The sequence below is a fragment of the Pan troglodytes genome, chromosome 1 (assembly GCF_028858775.2).
Source record: "Pan troglodytes isolate AG18354 chromosome 1, NHGRI_mPanTro3-v2.0_pri, whole genome shotgun sequence".
NCBI lineage: Eukaryota > Metazoa > Chordata > Mammalia > Primates > Hominidae > Pan > Pan troglodytes.
Window position 1 is genome coordinate 62,702,538 of NC_072398.2, and position 19,333 is coordinate 62,721,870.

At 35.3% G+C, this 19,333-nt stretch overlaps 1 protein-coding gene across 7 annotated transcripts in view; it reads right to left on the reverse strand.

The window, feature by feature from the left end:
- The window catches only part of ODR4 (odr-4 GPCR localization factor homolog), a 59,906-nt gene that overhangs the window by 40,409 nt on the left and 164 nt on the right, over positions 1 to 19,333 (reverse strand). For 3 of the 7 annotated variants that reach the window (XR_010151566.1, XR_010151568.1, XM_063794440.1), the window contains exons 2-9: positions 15,435 to 15,552; positions 12,470 to 12,604; positions 9,528 to 9,623; positions 7,069 to 7,175; positions 5,993 to 6,029; positions 4,767 to 4,907; positions 3,828 to 3,923; positions 1,606 to 1,674 (exon numbers count right to left, since the gene is read on the reverse strand). Coding sequence is in view for 5 of the 7 variants with exons in the window: in XM_063794440.1 (XP_063650510.1) it covers positions 1,606 to 1,674; positions 3,828 to 3,923; positions 4,767 to 4,907; positions 5,993 to 6,029; positions 7,069 to 7,175; positions 9,528 to 9,623; positions 12,470 to 12,604; positions 15,435 to 15,533 (780 nt within the window). In the remaining 2 variants the exon portion in view is untranslated. Of the gene's footprint in view, positions 1 to 1,605; positions 1,675 to 3,827; positions 3,924 to 4,766; positions 4,908 to 5,992; positions 6,030 to 7,068; positions 7,176 to 9,527; positions 9,624 to 12,469; positions 12,605 to 15,434; positions 15,809 to 16,464; positions 16,582 to 19,333 lie in introns of those variants that run through there. The other 4 variants (XM_063794443.1, XM_063794441.1, XM_063794450.1 and 1 more) reach the window with 4 other exon arrangements.

Consider the following 19,333-nt stretch of genomic DNA (forward strand, 5'->3'; position numbering starts at 1 on the left):
GGTAAAATAATACTGTTGTAAGGCTAATGACAGCAGGACTGCATGGAAAATAAAAGAAAAGCTTAATACTACAAATAAGGAATCAATATGACTTAACTGGGAGAAAAGTGGCAATAAATACTTACTGACTACTTACTGTATATTAGTCACTCCAAAATTTCCAGTTAGGTGATTGGTGGAGTGACTGCCAAAAATATATTATACTATATAATTTTATTACTACACCTGGCCAGGCGCGGTGGCTCACGCCTGTAATCCCAGCACTTTGGGAGGCCAAGGCGGGCGGATCACATGGTCAGGAGATTGAGACCACCCTGGCTAACACAGTGAAACCCTGTCTCTACTAAAAATACAAAAAATTAGCCAGGTGTGGTGGCAGGCGCCTGTAGTCCCAGCTACTCAGGAGGCTGAGGCAGGAGAATGGCGTGAACCCAGGAGGCAGAGCTTGCAGTGAGCCGAGATCGCACCACTGCACTCCAGCCTGGGAGACAGAGCGAGACTCCGTCTCAAAAATAACAATAATATTACTACTACAATAAATTATCTCATGAGATTATCTTCCACTCATCTCTCTATATTCCCACACTCTATACATCTCCCGACTACAATTTTATACTACTAATAAAATAATCTTAACCAAATTGTTTAATAAACCATGAAGTAAGCCTAACTAGTGAAGAGCACATAAGTAGTGGAATAGCCAGCCTCAAAACAAAGGACACTTCTAAAATCAAGACAAAGTAGAAAATCAGAGACTAAAATACCTCTAAGGTATTGAAAAATGAAATTGAGAACTCACATTGAGTGGCATATGCCCAAAGACAATTTACTAATGCTCTATTGCTACACACAGAAAAAGAAGAAACTAAAACATCCTCAAATGCCAAATTGCTTTTAATTCTATTCTATTCAGTTCAAAAAAACACAAGTCCTGAGAGTATTTCTGTTTCAAAATCCAGTATAATATTGAAATAAAGTTTCCTACAAACACGCGTGTGCTATTTTATACCCTTGTCTGTTCTTTAGGATAATTTCAAGTAGGATTAAAATCAAAGGTATGTATTTTTAGGAATAATTAGTGGCTTTAACTTTTTATTCTTTAAGATATCCAACTTTTAAATTTTCGAAAAGACGTGTAAATTAAAGCAACCACACATAAATATAAAACTTGCTAACTAATACTTTGTGATTTTTATCAAATCAGGGGGTATAAATCTAATTAATCTACTTCAAAATAAGCATATGACAACTCTTTGCACCTCTGTATACACATCTTTTAAGTTGTTAAAATTGCAACTTTAACTATAAAAGCTACAACCCAAAATATGTACACATACATACATGTATATGTATGCATGTATGTGTACATATTTTTTTAAACTGCTATCTATTGATGTTAAAATTTTAATATCCTTGAGGCAAAAAACCCAAACAGGTTTTATTAAAATGATGTTTCTTGGGAATAACCTTCCTATAACCAGCCATTTCATATAGTCTCTTACAGCTCTAAAATCCTTTTATTCTCTAATGAGAAAAATAAAAACAGAAACAGTTTCATTATGGTTATGCTAATAAATGTTTTAAGTGTTATTTTAAAATATTTACCAACTGCGTTAGCACTCTGACATCAAAAGAATGACTAGCTGCTTGAGTATTTCCTCTAGAAGATTTTTTCTGAAAAAACACAAAAGTTAAAAAGCCAAATTGTGAAGCCTGTAAAACATAAAAGACAACTTATAAACTATTGTACATATACTAAGTAACTTAGAAAAAAACAAGTCTTTTAATTATTTTAATTTAGCTTTTTATATAGATATTACTTTATGTATTCTGTATCAATGTACACTCTTTAAAACAATTAATTCCATACTTTCATTCCTCTAAAGCAACAACTGGCAAACCACTGCCTGTGGGCAAATACCTACATTGCCACTCATCTTTGTAAATAAAGTTTTACCGGTATGCAACCAGGATCATTCACTTACGTATCTCCTGTAGCTGCTTTCATGCTACACAGTAGAGATAAAAATACAGCCTGTGAAATCTAAATATGTAGCATTTTTCTCTTCACATAAAGTTTGCTGATCCCTGCTTTAAAAAGGGAGAGATCACAAAAATTCCGCTTCCTTCAGGTCAAAGCTATTTTAGAAGCCTCTATAAACCTCTTTTATAAAATGGCCATAGCTTTTGAACTGCCATCAGGGCAGAACAACATGTGGCCTTTGGTTGCAGGTCAGCAGTTTACAATTTGGAAATCAGATGAAATTCAGATGACACTCCTGTAAAGTTTCAGGATTCCAATTACATCATTTTCTTTTTTTTCCTGGACTTATTTTTTAACTTTTAAGTTCATGAGTACATGTGCAGATTTGTTACACAGATAAACTTCAGTCATGGGGGTTTGATATATGGATTATTTCATCACCCAGGTATTAAACCTAGTACCCATTATTTGTTTTTCCTGATCCTCTCCTTCTCCCTCCTTTTAGTGTGTGTTTTTCCCCTCTATGTGTCCATGTGTTTTCATCCTTTGGCTCCCACTTATAAGTCAGAACATATGGTATTTGGTTTTCTGTTCCTCTGTTAGTTTTCTTCTTTTCCTTTTCTTTTATTTTGAAATGGAGTCTTACTCTGTAGCCAAAGGCTGGAGTGCAGTGGCACAATCTCAGCTCAATGCAACCTCCACCTCCCAGGTTCAAGCCATTCTTCTGCCTCAGCACCCCGAGTAGCTTGTGATTACAGGTACCTGCCACCACACCCAGCTAACTTTTGTTATTTTTAGTAGAGACAGGGTTTCACCATGCTGACCAGGCTGGTCTTGAACTCCTGACCTCAAGTGATCTGCTCACCTTGGCCCCTCAAAGTGCTGGGATTACAGGCATGAGCCACCACGCCTGGCCCCTGCCTCCCAAGTAGCTGCGATTACAGGCACCTGCCACCAATGCCCAGCTAACTTTTGTATTTTTAGTAGACACAGGGTTTCACCATGTTGACCAGGCTGGTCTCAAACTCCTGACCTCAAGTGACCCACCCACCTCGGCCCCCCAAAGTGCTGGGATTACAGACATAAGCCACCATGTCTGGCCCCTGCATTAGTTTTCTAAGGATAATGGCCTCCAGCTCCATCCATGTTCCTGCAAAGGACATGATCTTGTTCTGTTTTTATGGCTGCACAGTATTCCATGGTGTATATGTACCACATTTTCATTATCCAGTCTATCACTGATGGGCATTTAGGTTGATTCCATGTCTTTGCTATTGTGAATAGTGCTGCAATGAACGTAATGCATGCATGTATCTTTACAATAAAACAATTTATATTCCTTTGAGTGTACAGCCAGTAATAGGATTGCTGGCTCAAATGGTATCTCTGTTTTCAGGTCTTTGAGGAATCAACACACTGCCTTCCACAATGGTTGAACTTATTTATACTCCCACCAACGGTTTATAAGCATTCCTTTTTCTCTGCAGCCTTGTCAGCATCTGTTATTTTTTGACTTTTTAATAACAGCGATTCTGACTGGTGTGAGATGGTATCTCATTGTGGTTTTCATTTGCGTTTCTCTAACAATAGTAATGCTGAGCTTTTTTTCATACGATTCTTGGCTGCATGTATGTCTTCTTTTGAAAAGTGTCTGTTCATATCCTCTGCCTACTTTTTAATGAGGTTGTTTTTCTACGAAAAACATTTGCCTTTTACTTTGAAAGAAATCAGAAATGAGAGGTAGATGAAATCAGTTTTCTTGTAGGCAAGGACTAAAAATAAGTCATCTTTTATTTTTCCTTAAGCACTAACAATTTAATAAGATGATTTTCTCTTAACTTACCTGTCCTTCTAATAGGTCACAATCTTCATCTTTAACTTGTCCATTAATCAAATAAACACCATTTTCTATTTCCTTGGCCCAGCGTGTAAGTCCATTCTTAACAGAAACACAACATGGAAATCTTTCAGATACAATGCCATCTCAATTAAACTTCCTATAATCTACTTTGTTCCACCTAATAAATTGAAATATTAAAATCCCTAAATCTCATTACCACAGCATTTAAATCTAGTTTCACAAATTAAAAAAAAAAGTATACCCCCATTCTTGATACCTTATTATATTTAATAATTAGTTATTTTCTGATCTTTATCCCAGAATAACATTTATGTCACAGACTCAGGAGGTTATTAAGTACATGACCAGTTAAATAAAATTTAATGCCCATTACCATAAAAAAAAGTGAGAAAAAAGCATCAAATAAGTCTAAAAAATAAAAAAAAAGCTCTATTTGACATCTTCAATGGGAAAAATGAAGAAAAATAAGATAAAAATAAAAGAATGGTATAGAAATACAAAAAAGAACTGGAAAAAGGAAGACAAAAAAACCTAAGTACTAAGAGAAAGCTAAAAGTCCAAACAGTATAGCTTCTTACATTAATTACATTTTACATGTTAATTAATGAATACTGGTATATTTAGTTTAATGACAAAGCACATAATACTACTTAATCAGCACATAATAAGTACTAGTATATTTAGTCTAATAACTAAATTATTAGTTATTATTAAACTGAATATACTAGTATTATGACATTGTTCCACTTCTAAAAATTTCTAAAAATTTCTAATTTGGCTGCGGTAATAAGTTACTCACATAACAACATTATAAGCAGAATGTAATTTTTGAGGATTGTAAAATGAATGACACATGTAAGCAGAATAAAAGCAGATTGTTCACTCAGCAATCACTGAAGAAAATTCATTTTACCCTGGTACCTTTGTATTTTTCTCCAGAGTATAGCTGACAGAAGTAGCAGAAAGTGGGATGTGAATATTAATGTGAACTGTACACTCTAAAGAAAGCCATGAGGATGATAATCCACTTTGATACTTCCAATCTGCTGGTCTTGCTGAACTCTAGCAGTGGAGAAGGGAGAAAAATAACTATGATGTAGTCTAGATAAAATACACGGATCAACAAAACATTATTAAATATACAACCTAAATAACGCATACAAACTGATATCTAACATATATAGCTAAACCCTTGATCAAAAGACTATAGGTTGAACTAAACACAAAATAAAGCATGTGTTAAGTTCAGTACTCTTCAATACATCCTTGGCAATACTTCTCCTCCCAATGGTAGGCAGAAAAAGAATCAGAAATTTCCATGTTTAGAATTCTGAAAGGTCCTTTGATCCTCTAGCTTCAACAGTATCAATACTGAAGATTCTGATGTGAAGCAAATAATCACTGAGCAACTCCTAGGTGGCAGGCATTCTCCTTTCTGTCCCATCCTTGCTAATGACACTGCAAAGTTACTTTTTCACAACCCTTTTAGATGGATTAGCAAAGTGCTAATCTGGGTTTTGCTGAATACACATAGCTTGTTTAATAGGCAGTGCAGCTACCAAAAGTCCTCAGTCACTTTTACTACCAGCCTCTCAAATATAAAACTAAATACACAAACAAGGTAGGAGGAGATTAACAAAGATATTTTAACAATTTTTTAAAAAGTTGGCTGGCCGTGGTGGCTCAAGCCCGTAATCTCAGCACTTTGGGAGGCGAAGGCAGGCAGATCACTTGAGCCCAGAAGTTCAAGACAAACATAAGTAACATGGTGAAACCCTATCTCTATCAAAAAAAACAAAAAACAAAAAAAAAAAAGATTAGCCAGGTGCAGTGGTGCACATCTATAGTCTCAGCTACTCAGGAGGCTGAGGTGGGAGGATCCCTCGAGCCCAAGAGGTGGAGGCTGCAGTGAGCTATGACTGCATCACTACACTCTAGCTTGGGCAAAAGAGTGAGACCCTGTCACACACAAAAAAGTTTTCCTTATCTATAATAAAATTAATCATATTTCAAAATAAAAATTACAGTTGTTTGTAGACATCAATAGGAAGTGATGGCAATGGAAATTATTAAAACTAAATAAAAGCTGAATTTTGATTGAAAATACTTTGTGACACAGAAAAATCTTTAAAGAGTAAATTTCTTACCTTTGGATCATGGATATCATAAGTTCGACAAAATATTCTTCACTAATTAAGGACAGAAATAACCAAAAAAGGCATTATTGGTAACTAAAAGAATATAAACTATCAAAAAATAAACTAAAAAATGCACGCATCCAAAAGTTCTTACAAAATCATAACACTTTAAAGATATGCGTACATATATGTACATGTGTGCATAGGTATACATATGTGTATATATAATCATACATACAAACTGCTATCACTATAGTACTTGCGGTGCTTGAAAATCATTTCCTACCTTTTATGAATCCCGCTAATTGCAATAAATAGAATCAAAGCACTCGTGAGATTTTGCTCAAATATACACTCTCCATAACAAAAAGTACCACTGTTTTATATGAGGTAAAACCTGAGACTATTTATTGGATTAAAGGGCTTGTATATGAAACTTTGCAGTTAAATACTAAAGATTTTTTTGTTGTTGTTAAAAAAAAAAAAAGCCCTGCTTCTGCAGGAATGGTCACTTTTAAAATCCTGTCTTTGGAAGTCCATGGATCGTGTCACTCCTTTGGTGAGGCTGACCCTTGCTTGGGAGGTACTCTTGCCCTGCTAAGAGGCTGTGTAACTGGCTTTTAGTGTCATTTCATCTTAGCCAAAGACATAAGAATTTCTCCGATGTCCTATACCATCCAGCTCTGTGCACCTGTGCTTTGAATTGTACATCCTTATCTATAGAAACTGGAGGTGAAAACTTTAACATAATAAAAACATTACTTTGCCTAAGCCATCAGTTAGGCATTTATCTCTGTAGGGAATCTGCTGTGCTTGGATGTACAGGGGCAGATAGCTGGTAAAAAATTCAGAATCCTGAGTCTTTCATATTACAGATCTCAAGCTTTTTATGACCTTGGGACATGATTAACAACCATTATTGCTATTATTATTATTGGTGGCTCTAATTCCATGTTATTTACAGAAAAATCTTACAAAACTATGCCTATTTTTTAAATGATGATTTAAATAAATAGTGAAAAAACCTTGCAAGAATATTATTTTGGTACTTTGTACTTTTAAACCATAAACTGAACAAAAGATACTTTTTTGTAGAAGCACAAATGTGAAGTGTCACTCGTTCTGAGACTTCCTCCTCTGTGAAATTCCACAATCTCTTTCTATTTATAGACTTTTCCACAGCAAACATTAGCTGAAAGAGAGAAAAATACATACTAATTGAATGCAAAATGAAAAAAAAAAAGGTGAGTGTTGAAATAGGCAATTATAATGTCCCCAACTCTCATTTAGCTTTAAAATTCCATGATTCTTTATTTATTGGAGAAGGGGTCTCACTGTGTTGCTCAAGCTGGCCTTGAACACCTGGGCTCAAGTGATTCTCTCACCTCAGCTTCCCAAGTAACTGGGACTACAGGTGTGTGTCACCATTAATTTTTCTTTTCTTCAAATTAAAGACTGGAGCTAATTACTAACCTTTTTGAATTCCTTTTAGGAAGTTACAGAAAAATTGGGTTTAAATAAAAAAATGTAATTCACTATCATTAGAGATTAACTGGACACGAAAAATTAATTTGGGGCAACTAGAATTTATATAAACTATAGAAAAGAGACTTTAATTAGAATGAGAAATGACAAGTGATTTTAACTAAAGAAATCAAGCATGTCACCCATTTAGCATTTCTTATTTAAACATCACGCAAGACTTAAGGCAATATATAACAACATATAAAATACAGTAATAACAAATTGAAAGTTAAAGTAGAATAGTGAGATAAATTTGTGTCAGAAATAAGAATTACAAAAATGCATACTTGATGTAAGGGGTGGTAATACATTTCGGTCTAAGCTTTCTAACAATAATGTGCAGAGAGAAATCTAATCTGTAACCTAATTCACATGGTCTGGAAGCTAAAAACAATCATCAGAGGAGGCACAACCTTCCTCATAATATAAAAAGAAATTCTTCCGGAAACACAATATTAATGTAATATGATGAATAAAGTCCTTAACAATAATGGGTGACACTGACAAATTTTATAAGGCTGTTTCTTGTAGTGTTTGTCAATGTAGCCAGTGGAAACAATTAGATAATTGAAACTCCGTAATGTCAGAGATAAAGCATTCCTAAAGTTTTATATACTTTTTAGGAACAAAACATACAAAAGCAAGGAAAGTGGGCCTGGCTGTATCTCTCTAGCACTGGGCCCACATTCAACCCCCTCAATTCAGCACCAGGCACAAAAGGTTGCACAATCGATGCTATTAATATTAAATACGCATAGATTTCGGTTAAATTTCAAAATGCCAAAGGGAATGAACAATTGTAAACAAGGTAAATTTATTTAAGATGGAAAAATTGGCAGAGGGTTAAACAATTTAGCAGGGAGGAGAATATCTCCATTTTCTTCCCTTACTCCCTTAGGTGCAAATATCAAAGGCTTGAGGCTGGGACATCTGACAGGACAGGTTACAAGACTGAAAAAATCTGTAACATCTGAAGTTCTCAGCTGCGTATTTTTTACCTAAAAAATGTTTTTCTGGGATACTGTTGGGGTTGGGTTTTGTATGTCTCAAGATTTTAAGGTTCCCCCTCTTTTGGGGTATGAAATACCCTTCAAAAAGTTCATGCGGATCCTGAATGCTAAGAGAGCTGGCTACACAGAATCTACCTTAGGTTTGGGTTTAAGGGAAAACAGCATGTGGACCTTCATATTTACTTTTACACTATGTTACCCAATTCTCTGGTGCAGCAATTAAGCAAAAAACACAGGAGATTTCTGATAGATACTGTGTCCAGGAATAATCTGATTGTTTATGTTTTACTCTCAGGATCTCGGGAGAATTGAGAAGAAGGTAAAGAATTTCAGCACCTATTAATTTCATGTTACAGTAATCACTAGGTACTAAATGGAAGGTGTGACAGAATACTGCTATTGCATAAGAAAAACTGTTAAAGCGTTATAATTTGTTTCCTAATAGTCAGAAATTACCTCTAAAATAAAGATTATTTTAAAATATGTAGTTTTTCTGTCAAAAAGAATTACTTCCACAAAGATGCCTTTTTTACAACAAATTATTAGATCCAAGTGACTTTGAGTTCTTATTATAATTAATCATTTGAATTTTTCAATATTTTACAATGAATTATTTGCTTGCATAATTTACATGGAATTACTGTCATTAGTCATGGTTATTATTGAGAAGTAAATAATTTAACTTTTTAACTTGAGGAAAGAATAGCTTTTTCAGATTTGTATGAAATGCCATATGGGCTGATGATAGCCCTGGTTTGGGTAGTGTACTAAATAAAGAATAAAATTACCCATGGAAAAAATAATAAATAAAATGTGTAGTTTTTAAAAATATAAACATTTTTTATACTCAAGATATCCAAGCAATTGAGTGACAAAAGCTTTTTCAATGTAACCCAAACAAAAAGAATTATGGAAAACAAATGTAAATATGCCTAGAATCATTATACATACTCATAATCAATAAAAATTACATATAACTGATTTAAGAATTTTCGATATATCAAACTTACTCTACGCAGGGCATTTTGAAAATCATTTGCCAGTTCTAAAGTAGTAATAATAAATACTCCAAGAACTAAAAGTCCCCCTGGTAGCATTCTGGATACCTAAAAATAGAAATATATTATTAGCTAATAAATTGGCATTATATGCAATCCTTTCTGTTTGAGAAACTGTCTGCTTAGCGTATCCTTAGCTTTTTACCTTAAAACTACTTTATAAATAAAACTATCTGATAACAATATCCTTTAGCTACATCAATAAATAAACCCTTTTCTCAGGAGATCAAAGACTGAAATATTTTTTCAATGGTGTTCCACCATCAGCTAAATAAAATGAAGTTTTATTTTAGATTGATATTTCAGACTTTCTAGGATCTGGTCAATCTGATGTTATACCCTCATTTGACACTACTTTTCCTCAAGTAATTCAAATATTTGTCAAAAACTACTTGAAAAGTAGTGTCAAATGAGGCTATAAACTGTTTTCCATACACATCCTAGGCTTTCTAACTCTGTGTCTTTACTCAGGGTGTTCCCTAGGCCGAAACTGACTTTTTCTTATATTTCTACGTGTCTCAACCCTACTGGATACTTCAAAGGCAGCTTGAGGAAGCTGCCTTCTCTGATCTTTTGATCTCTGAACTCCGACAGGGCTTTGGTGTAGTTTTCCCATGGATTTTATCACACAGTCTTATATCATAGTTATCTGTGAACGCTACTAGTTGGTCAGGGAGCTCCTTAAGGGAATAAGTAATTCTACCTTTGTATCCCTATTTTTAGCAGCATACCAGATCTGGAATTTGAACAGAGGGAGTCTGACTTGAAAATCCATTATTTTCTATTGCATAGATTAACCTCAAATTTTTAAGCCCACTTACTGATATTGGGCATCTATGCTATATCTAATTTTACCTTAAAATAATATTGATTAAAAATCCTAGTATATCTTTCTGCATTCATAGAATTATTTGTTTAGGACAAATCCCTTGAGGTGGATAACTGGTTTAAGAAGTTATACATATTTTTAAGGTTTTTGATACATACTACCATGATATCTCCCTATCTGTATTTCCCTTCACATGATTGTGGCTAGTTCTTAATACCACATGGATTTTTTTCTATGATCTACACTCAGAGATTAGAGTGTTTTGGTTAGCTTTTGATTACTTAATGTACAAGCAATCAATCAGAGTAGAGTCTTAGAAAATTAGGTACCATGCTCTAATCCTTAATCTACTTGCACTATGTCTGCCGGTGTTTTCCTCTGATTTAATAAATTCTATTTACTATAGTAGCACAATTCTGACAAATAAAGTTTTCATATTTAGCATAAGGAGCCTGCATATCTTTTCAAAATCACCAACACAAAAAAGTAACCAGTTTTTAGGAGATGGAGGTGAGAGCAAGAAAGGGGAAAAAGTAAAATTAACCTTTTCTTTCTAGAGGTAAAAGGTTAAGCTAATTTACTATATAAATTCATTAATATTTGTGTGTGTGTGTGTTTGTGTGTGTGTCATATACAATTTTATGAGAGACCAAAAGCAAAATTAGAGTAGAAAGTTATTTACAAACCATTGGGAATTTAACTTTACATTACTTAATATTTTCTTCAGAAGATAGTTGCCATGTTTGTCCCCTTAAACACCATGTTGAAATGTGAACCCAAGTGGGGCCTAATGGAAGGTGTTTGGGTCATGGGGCAGATCCCTCATTAATGGCTTGGTTCCATCCTCAGAGCAGTGAATGAGTTCTCGCTATATTTGTTCCTAGGAGAGCTGGTTGTTAAAAAAAAAAAAGCCTGGCACCTCCCAACTCCTTGCTTCCTCTCTGGCCCGGTGATCTTTACACACCAGCTCCAATTTGCCTTCTGACATGAACAGAAGCAGCCTGAGGCTTTCACCAGATGCTCAATCTTGCGGCCAGCAGAATCATGAGCCAAACAGGCCTTTTTTTCTTTATAAATTACTCAGTATTAGGTATTCCTTAGTAGCAACCCAAACAGACTAAAATAATAATAATTAAATATTGGATTTCTTCGTTTTGTTTTGTTGAGACAGAGTCTCGCTTTGTTGCCCAGGCTGGAGTGCAATGGTGCAATCTTGGCTAATTGCAACCTCCGCCTCCCAGGTTCAAGCAATTCTCCTGCCTCAGCCTCCCAAGTAGCTGGGATTACAGGCACCTGCCACCACACCTGGCTAATTTTTCATATTTTTAATAGAGACAGGGTTTCACCATGTTGGCCAGGCTGGTCTTGAACTCCTGACCTCAGGTCATCCACCCACCTTGGCCTCCCAAAGTGCTGGGATTACAGGCAAGATTTTATTTTATTTTTTAATATAACTACACACTGCTCCATAATCAAACACATACACAGACACAAATATATGTCCATGTATATATATATATATATATATATATATATATATATATCTACATACACAGAAACACGTTTGAGTTTAAAAGATTTAAAGATTTAAAGTTGATTGGAAAATGAAATAAATCTTTTATTTATTAAAGAAAATTCTTTTTCTTAAAACAAACAAACAAAAACGCAGAATGTGCAGGTCTGTCACATAGGTATACGTGTGCCATGGTGGCTTGCTGCACCTATTGACCTGTCCTCTAAGTTCCCTCCCCTCACCCCCAACCCCAGAAAAGGAAATAATTCTATTTTTACCTTATTCTAACATTATTTATTTGATGATATATAATTCATTCAATAAATACTTGTAAGTGAATTAATTTAGTCATTATTCCCACTCACCCATCCCAAATCTGTTTCTTCCTCATGTAATGCCAACACTATCCTCCTAGACACCCAGACTAAAAATCTCAGTCATCTTTAGCTACTTTCTCCCTATGTCTCTTCTCTCTACTCATTCACTAAATCTTCTTGATTCTAGCTCTTTTTTGAAATAAAACTTAAACATATAAACAAAAAACAAGATAACCTGGCAGGCATGTTCTGTGGCCCATTCTTCATCCAAGTTATCCAACTTAGCTTTGGGATGTTTGAGGTTCTCACTTTGCTCCTCTTTGGGTGGCGTTCTAGTGGCAAGAATCACATAATCCTTTTGTGACGAACACTTCAAAAACAAATTAAAAAGCTTGTTAGAGTGATATCTGATTCCTCAATCTAATTAGAGTGATACCTGAATTCCTTAGCTTTTATGACATGCAAAAACTGAGTGATATTTGTAACAGGTTAAATCATTAATACCCACATTATAGAGGAAGCTAAAGGGAAGCTAATTTTCAAGGATGGCCTTACAACCTTTCCCTCACGTTGTTTATCTTTTAATGTATTTAATATCAGCTTCTTATTTATTTGGACAACTCAAATGTAAATCATGGAGTGGTCCCTAAAAATGGTTTACTGGATGAGTGAATGAATTACATTAACTAAAAAGTAATATGCTTATTCAGTTTTCTAGTTATATTTGTTTTATAAGTTATAAATGAACAGATTGGAAAATATTAGTAAAATTAAACAACAAATGACCTTTTGTGTCTTATTTTAACTGAAATGATGACAGTAGGGAACTTCCACATACATTTCCACAGAATAACAAAGGGGATTTGGGACACAATTTAAAGTGATACAGATTCTATGTTCCTCAAGTTTTTGTTTTGTTTTGTTTTTTGTTCTTTGTGTGTGTGTGTATTTATTTATTTATTTAGAGACAGGGTCTTGCTCTAATGCCCAGGCTGGAGTGCAGTGGTGTGATCATAGCTCACTGCAACCTTGCACTCCTGGGCTCAAGCAATCCACCCCCCAAGTAGTCTCCCAAGTAGCTAGGACTACAGGCTCAAACAATCAGCCATAACGCCTGGCTTTTTTTTTTTTTTTTTTTACTTTTTTGTAGAGACAGAGTCTTGCTATGTTGCCCAGGCTAGGTCAAACTCTGAGCTTCAAGCAATCCTCCCACCTCAGCCACCCAAGGCACTGGGATTACAGGCATGAGCCACCACACCCAATCTGTTCTTCAGCTGTAATATCAGTTAAGTAGTAACCAAAGTTGGGAGATCTAAAAATAAATGTAGGGGAACATTTAATAGCTCAGTTTCACTAGAGTGAAAGTTTCCTATAAAAAAAGAGTGAAAATAACACTGCTAATGCAAGTTAGCATTGTATCATCCCCACACATGACCTGAAACTCTGATCATTAGTATCATCTTGGGATAGAAAATAAGAGTAACTATTCCTACAGGTTATTTTCAGGAAGTTACATTCAAATAAACACAGGAAAAGAAAGTAGGTCTCAGTTAAGAAGGCTCCTCTTTTCTTCATAAAATGTATAACTTTGAAAAGAAAAAGAAACTGACAGAGACCAGGAAACAGGCAAGCTTAAGAGGAAGGAGAGGAAAAAGTAATGAACTCTGGAAGAAAAAGCACGTAGAATACTGAAAGGAATGAATGGCTCTGTCCGTGAGCAATACATACTAGAGCATAAAAAGAGATAGAAGGAAGGCCTTAAATTATGAGACACTCATTTGTAAGATGGCAGTTTGCCTGAGCTTTAGAAACAACCTTTATCCAGTTAAGACAAATTTAGAAGAGGGTCTTTCTCCCTGACTTTTTATCTCTACTGATCACATCTTTCTCTAAGACTCTTCTTCTCTTAAATATTTTAAACAAAGAGAAAGAAAAAAACTTAAATAGAAAACTCCTAACAAAAAGAGCACCACATTACAACTGAATTAAAAAGAAATTCACACTGTTCTCAAGAGAGGCAGTCTGGCTGTCTAATGAGAGGCCTCACAGAGTGGTGCTACCTGGTTGAACCATGTAGATCTGCCCTCTGTCTTGCAAATTAAGAAATCTGATTTGTAAAAATTCTGAAAATGAGCCTGTCTTTCATGGCTAGACTGACATTGATTAAGTTTATTCAGAATGATGTAGAAAACTAAAATGTCATGAAGGCATCTGAACACTTGAGTCCTCTGGACAGTGTATTCTTTATAAGTAGATAACATGGGGCATCAAATTATAAAAGAAAGTAGCTTGGGAATATGGATAGAATCAGAATAAGGAAAGTTAATTACGTAATTTGAAGATTCTAAGGCATCAGGCTAAGATATCTAGAAAGAAAATTGTCCCAATAAGAGCTTTATTGGCTAGTAGGCCTCAAAATCAAGTCCTTGGGCCAAAGTGCACTCTCCCGTGTTTGGATGGACACAGTCAGCTTGCCTGTGTGACTCTCCTTTTTTTTTTTTTTTTTTTTGGCTTTGTACTACTGATCGGTCCCTCCTGCCGATTAACACGTTCTTCCTTCACTCATAAGAAATCAGTGGCATGGGTTTTAAAATAAGTATCTGAATCTCTGTTCCATTTTGTGTTTTTAAGACTCAGCTCTAAGAGGAAATTAGAATTTGTCTAATTTCCAAATTTTTCCCAATCCCTCTCCCTCCCTATTGATCCAACAACAACAACAAAAAATTCAGTAAGATGGGTACTATAGTTTATAACAAAAATATGACCACTGTTGCCATAAGTCTGATATAAGACAACACAAATTAGAATAGGAATAAAATTTTCAAAAGCTTCTTTTGTAAAGAATTGGACAACCAGATATTAAAAAGATTAGAAGGGAATACAAAACACTTTGGAAAGACAACAAAATGTGAAAAATCTGGTCAATAAACATTCTAATTCTGAAGTTTCCATATTATAAATTACGTTTACATGGTCAAAGGGGAAGGTGTTGTGATGAGCAAAATTGGGCTAGGTTTGTCTACTTCTCCATGTTTCCTCAAAGACCTACTTTAAAGTTACTTCTTCCACATTTCTTCTTCCATCCCCCAATCTTGAGTTTATTATTAAATAGCATCTTTTAACTTTAAATCAACAAGTAATTTTTAAAATAAATTACAGAGTAATTATTTAGTAATAAATGCAGAGTAAAAGATACATACCTGTCCTATTAAAAGGCCAGAGACAAAAGCCTTTCCTTGGAGATTTATGTTTGAAAGATACTGGCCAACAGTCTCTTCTACAATGTAGGTTCTTCCCATTTTTAGGAACTAAAATCTCCTATATCACAAGGAGAAAAGATACAGCATTTTTAGGTAAAATATCATTTGCAATGTCTTTATCATGGGAGTAGTTTAGCAAGAGAAGTGATACTATCCTGAGGCTATCTCATGCCTTGCAGCAAATGCTTATTACATAGTGTATTCCTTCTTGCAAAGTTCAGATGCAGTTCCAGAGTTCTTCTCAATACAGTGCAGCAGGAAACAACCACAAATCAACCAGAGTTGACATGAGAGATCAAACCTTTTACTCATACCTGGGATAAGGGAGAGGATAAGAGGATACTAAACTAGTAAGCAACACACCAGATTTCTTTTTTTTTTTTTTTTTTTTTTGAGATGGAGTTTTGCTCGTCACCCAGGCTGGAGTGCAGTGGCGCAATCTCGGCACACTGTAACCTCTGCCTCCCAGGTTCAAGCGATTCTCCTGCCTCAGCCTCCTGAGTAGCTGGGGTTACAGGGGCCCACGACCATGCCCGGCTAATTTTTGTGTTTTTAGTAGAGACGGGGTTTCACCATGTTGGCCAGGCTGGTCTCGAACTCCTGACCTCAGGTGATCCGCCCGCCTCGGCCTCCTAAGTGCTGGGATTACAGGGGTGAGCCACCGTGCCCAGCCAACACACCAGATTTCTTATTTTAGATCTACTCCCTAGTTGTATTATCTTTGATAATCTATTGCTAAGTCTTGGTGTTCTCATTGCTAAAATCGTAAACATGAATTTCTGAATAGTTCATTAGGAGGTAGAATCAAATTCATTTACTTGATAAGCATATATGAAAGAACTATACTATTTGCTTAGAAACTATGCTAAGTGGGATAACACAAAGATGAGCAACACAATCTCTGTCCTTGAGCAATACATACTACAGTAAGAGTTAAGTGGATAAATAGCAATACAATAACAACACTTACATAGCTTCTACTTTGTACAACGCATTATTGTAAGTACTTTCCATGTAACATTAATAATTCATAAAACCCCAGGAAGTGGGTACCATTATTATAATCCTCATTTTATAGATGAAGAAACTGAAATGAGAGAAGTTGATTAAATAACTTGCCAAAGTGACAAAGCTGGGTACGTGGCAAAGGAGGGACTTAAATTCAGACACTCTGGCTCTAGAATCCATGTTTTTCAACCCCACGCTCATAATGAGGAATCGTAACCAGTCCTTCAATTAAATCATTACTAAGGGTAGCTCTTACTCTGTTTTCTCTCTGGTTTGTGGATGGAAGTCAGTATATTCATTCCCTCTATTGGCTTATGCTCCTTTGATTTGCATTTCTATAGCTTAAAACCAAAGATATTGAATAAAAGAGCTAGGCAATATAATGAATGATTAAATCAAGGAGTTCATAATCAGTGAGGATGAAAATGTAAAAGAGATGATATCCAAAAGAGCTATAAAACAAACAGAGACTGCAGGAACACAGTTACAGTATTTTGAACACTGCAATTTAGGAATCATCATCATTTGGATTCTGTTAAAAATGTGAATCTTATTCAGTACCACAAAGTTAAGGCTACCAGAGATATGCTGGGATGGTATATCTGATACCAGTAAACTGTCAGTCACAAGACGGTTTTGCATTTTAAAACTAAAGCCCAGAGAATGGATTCAAGTTTGAAATGTCCTACTGGAGGCTGTTTCCTTATTGTTTCAATGAGCTTGTTCAGTTTTGTCTCAAAATACATTAATTTCTTCCTGGCTCTTTTTTTTTGTTTTTTGAGATGGAGTCTTGCTCTGTTGCCCAGGCTGGAGTGCAGTGGCGCGATCTCGGCTCAATGTAAGCTCTGCCTCCCAGGTTCACGCCATTCTCCTGCCTTAGCCTCCCAGGTAGCTGGGACTACAGGCACCCACCACCACACTCGGCTAATTTTTTGTATTTTTAGTAGAGACGGGGTTTCACAGTGTTAGCCAGGATGGTCTCGATCTCCTGACCGTGTGATCTGCCTGCCTTGGCCTCCCAAAGTGCTGGGATTACAGGTGTGAGCCACCATGCCTGGCCTTCCTAGCTCTTTTTTGACAACAATAGACGTGAATCAGATTTGCATATCATTTTTTAGAGACTAAGTCTAGGAATGCTTGTCTAAATATCACTGTTGCTTCTGTGAAGTTAAGGGCTTTTACCTTTTAGTAATGCCTTAAGGTATGCAATTCTATGTATCTACTTTCCTCTACATCATATTATACTCCTTTTCCTTCTGGTCTAATAATTCTTAATTCTTGCAACAAATACAAGTAATTCTAAAGTTATATTTAACCTTTTAACCTTATTTCTTCTAGGGTGTCACCTAGTAGCCATATTAATGTGTAAGAAACTGAATGTAATAGGGAGATGAAAATCTATTCAATTATGAAATCTGATTGAATGTCAGATAAGTTTTTCTTTAGTGCTCTTTCAAAATTTTTAAATGTAGTCAACCATACTTTATAAAAGGCAGTACTAAAAATGTATATAGTCAGCTTTCCACATCTGTGGTTTCCACTTCCATGTATTCAACCAACCACAGATTGAAAAATTATTTTTTTAAAGCATGATTACATCTGTATCATTAAAGATGTTTTTTCTTGTCACTATTCCCTAAACAATATAACAACTATAGCATTTACATTGTATTAGGTATTATAAGTAACTTAGAGATGATTTAAGATATGCAAATGCTACACCATTTAATATAAGGAACTGGAGCATCCATGGATTTCATATCCATGGGGTGGGCAGGTGAGAGGGTCCTGGAACCAATGCCCCACGGATACCAAGGGACAACTGTATTTTGCCTTATAGGGTCATAATTTTCCAGAAATGTTGTATATCAGCCAAAGCCTTTGTGGTGCAAGCACTGTGACTGACACAACTCAACCTTTCTGGGCTCTGGTTTCCTAATCTATAAAATAAAGCATTTGAATCCTAGCAGATCTGAAAACCTATCTAATTTTAGGATTCTGTGAATCTAAGTACAGAAAAATCTACATTTCCCAAATGACAGATCAACAGTATGATAATACTGTGGGCTTAGGACATAGCATAATACTTCATATACCAGCAACTTTAATTACAATGCTTATCTAAAAAATATTTTTGGGGAAAAATCAACCTTAAGCTCCGCTGCTGATTTATTTTTCCTTAGTTATTACAAAATATCATAAAATGCTTCCATTTAGATTTCTCAGACGGCTTCACGACATGATTCAAGAGTAGGAACTAGAGAAAAAGAATAAATTTCATATAAGAACTAAATCACCAATTCACAGAAGGCCCACGACTGTGGGAACTGCAGAGAGACGACACTGGGAATGCATTATTTACAATGAATAATTTAACAAATTCTTTCATAATAGTAAACACGAAACAATCTACGGATTGAGCTTTAAAATTACAGAATTATGATCTGGAACCATACAAGTTCTGTTACTGTAGAAATTAACAATGTGTTTAAAAACTTCAGTTACAACAGTTTTCAATTTTAAAAACAATATAATGTTAGGTAACAGTTTCTGCAACGAAAAATTTAAAACATAGGCTACACTCAAAGTGCTACCGGTTTCTTTTAATTCTCCTCCTGAAGAATTAACCCGGGTCCTTAAATTCCCGGGTACTGAATCACTCAGTACCACCTTCCCACCACCAAAAACCATTTAGGTACGCCGTTTCACACAAGGTAAGTTCGTCAGAAGTGTGTGCCGGAGTGACTGTCCATATGTTTCCAACACTGTCCCTTCCTTTTTCTCTTGAAAAGAGAGCGCGCACACACACACACACACACACACACACACAC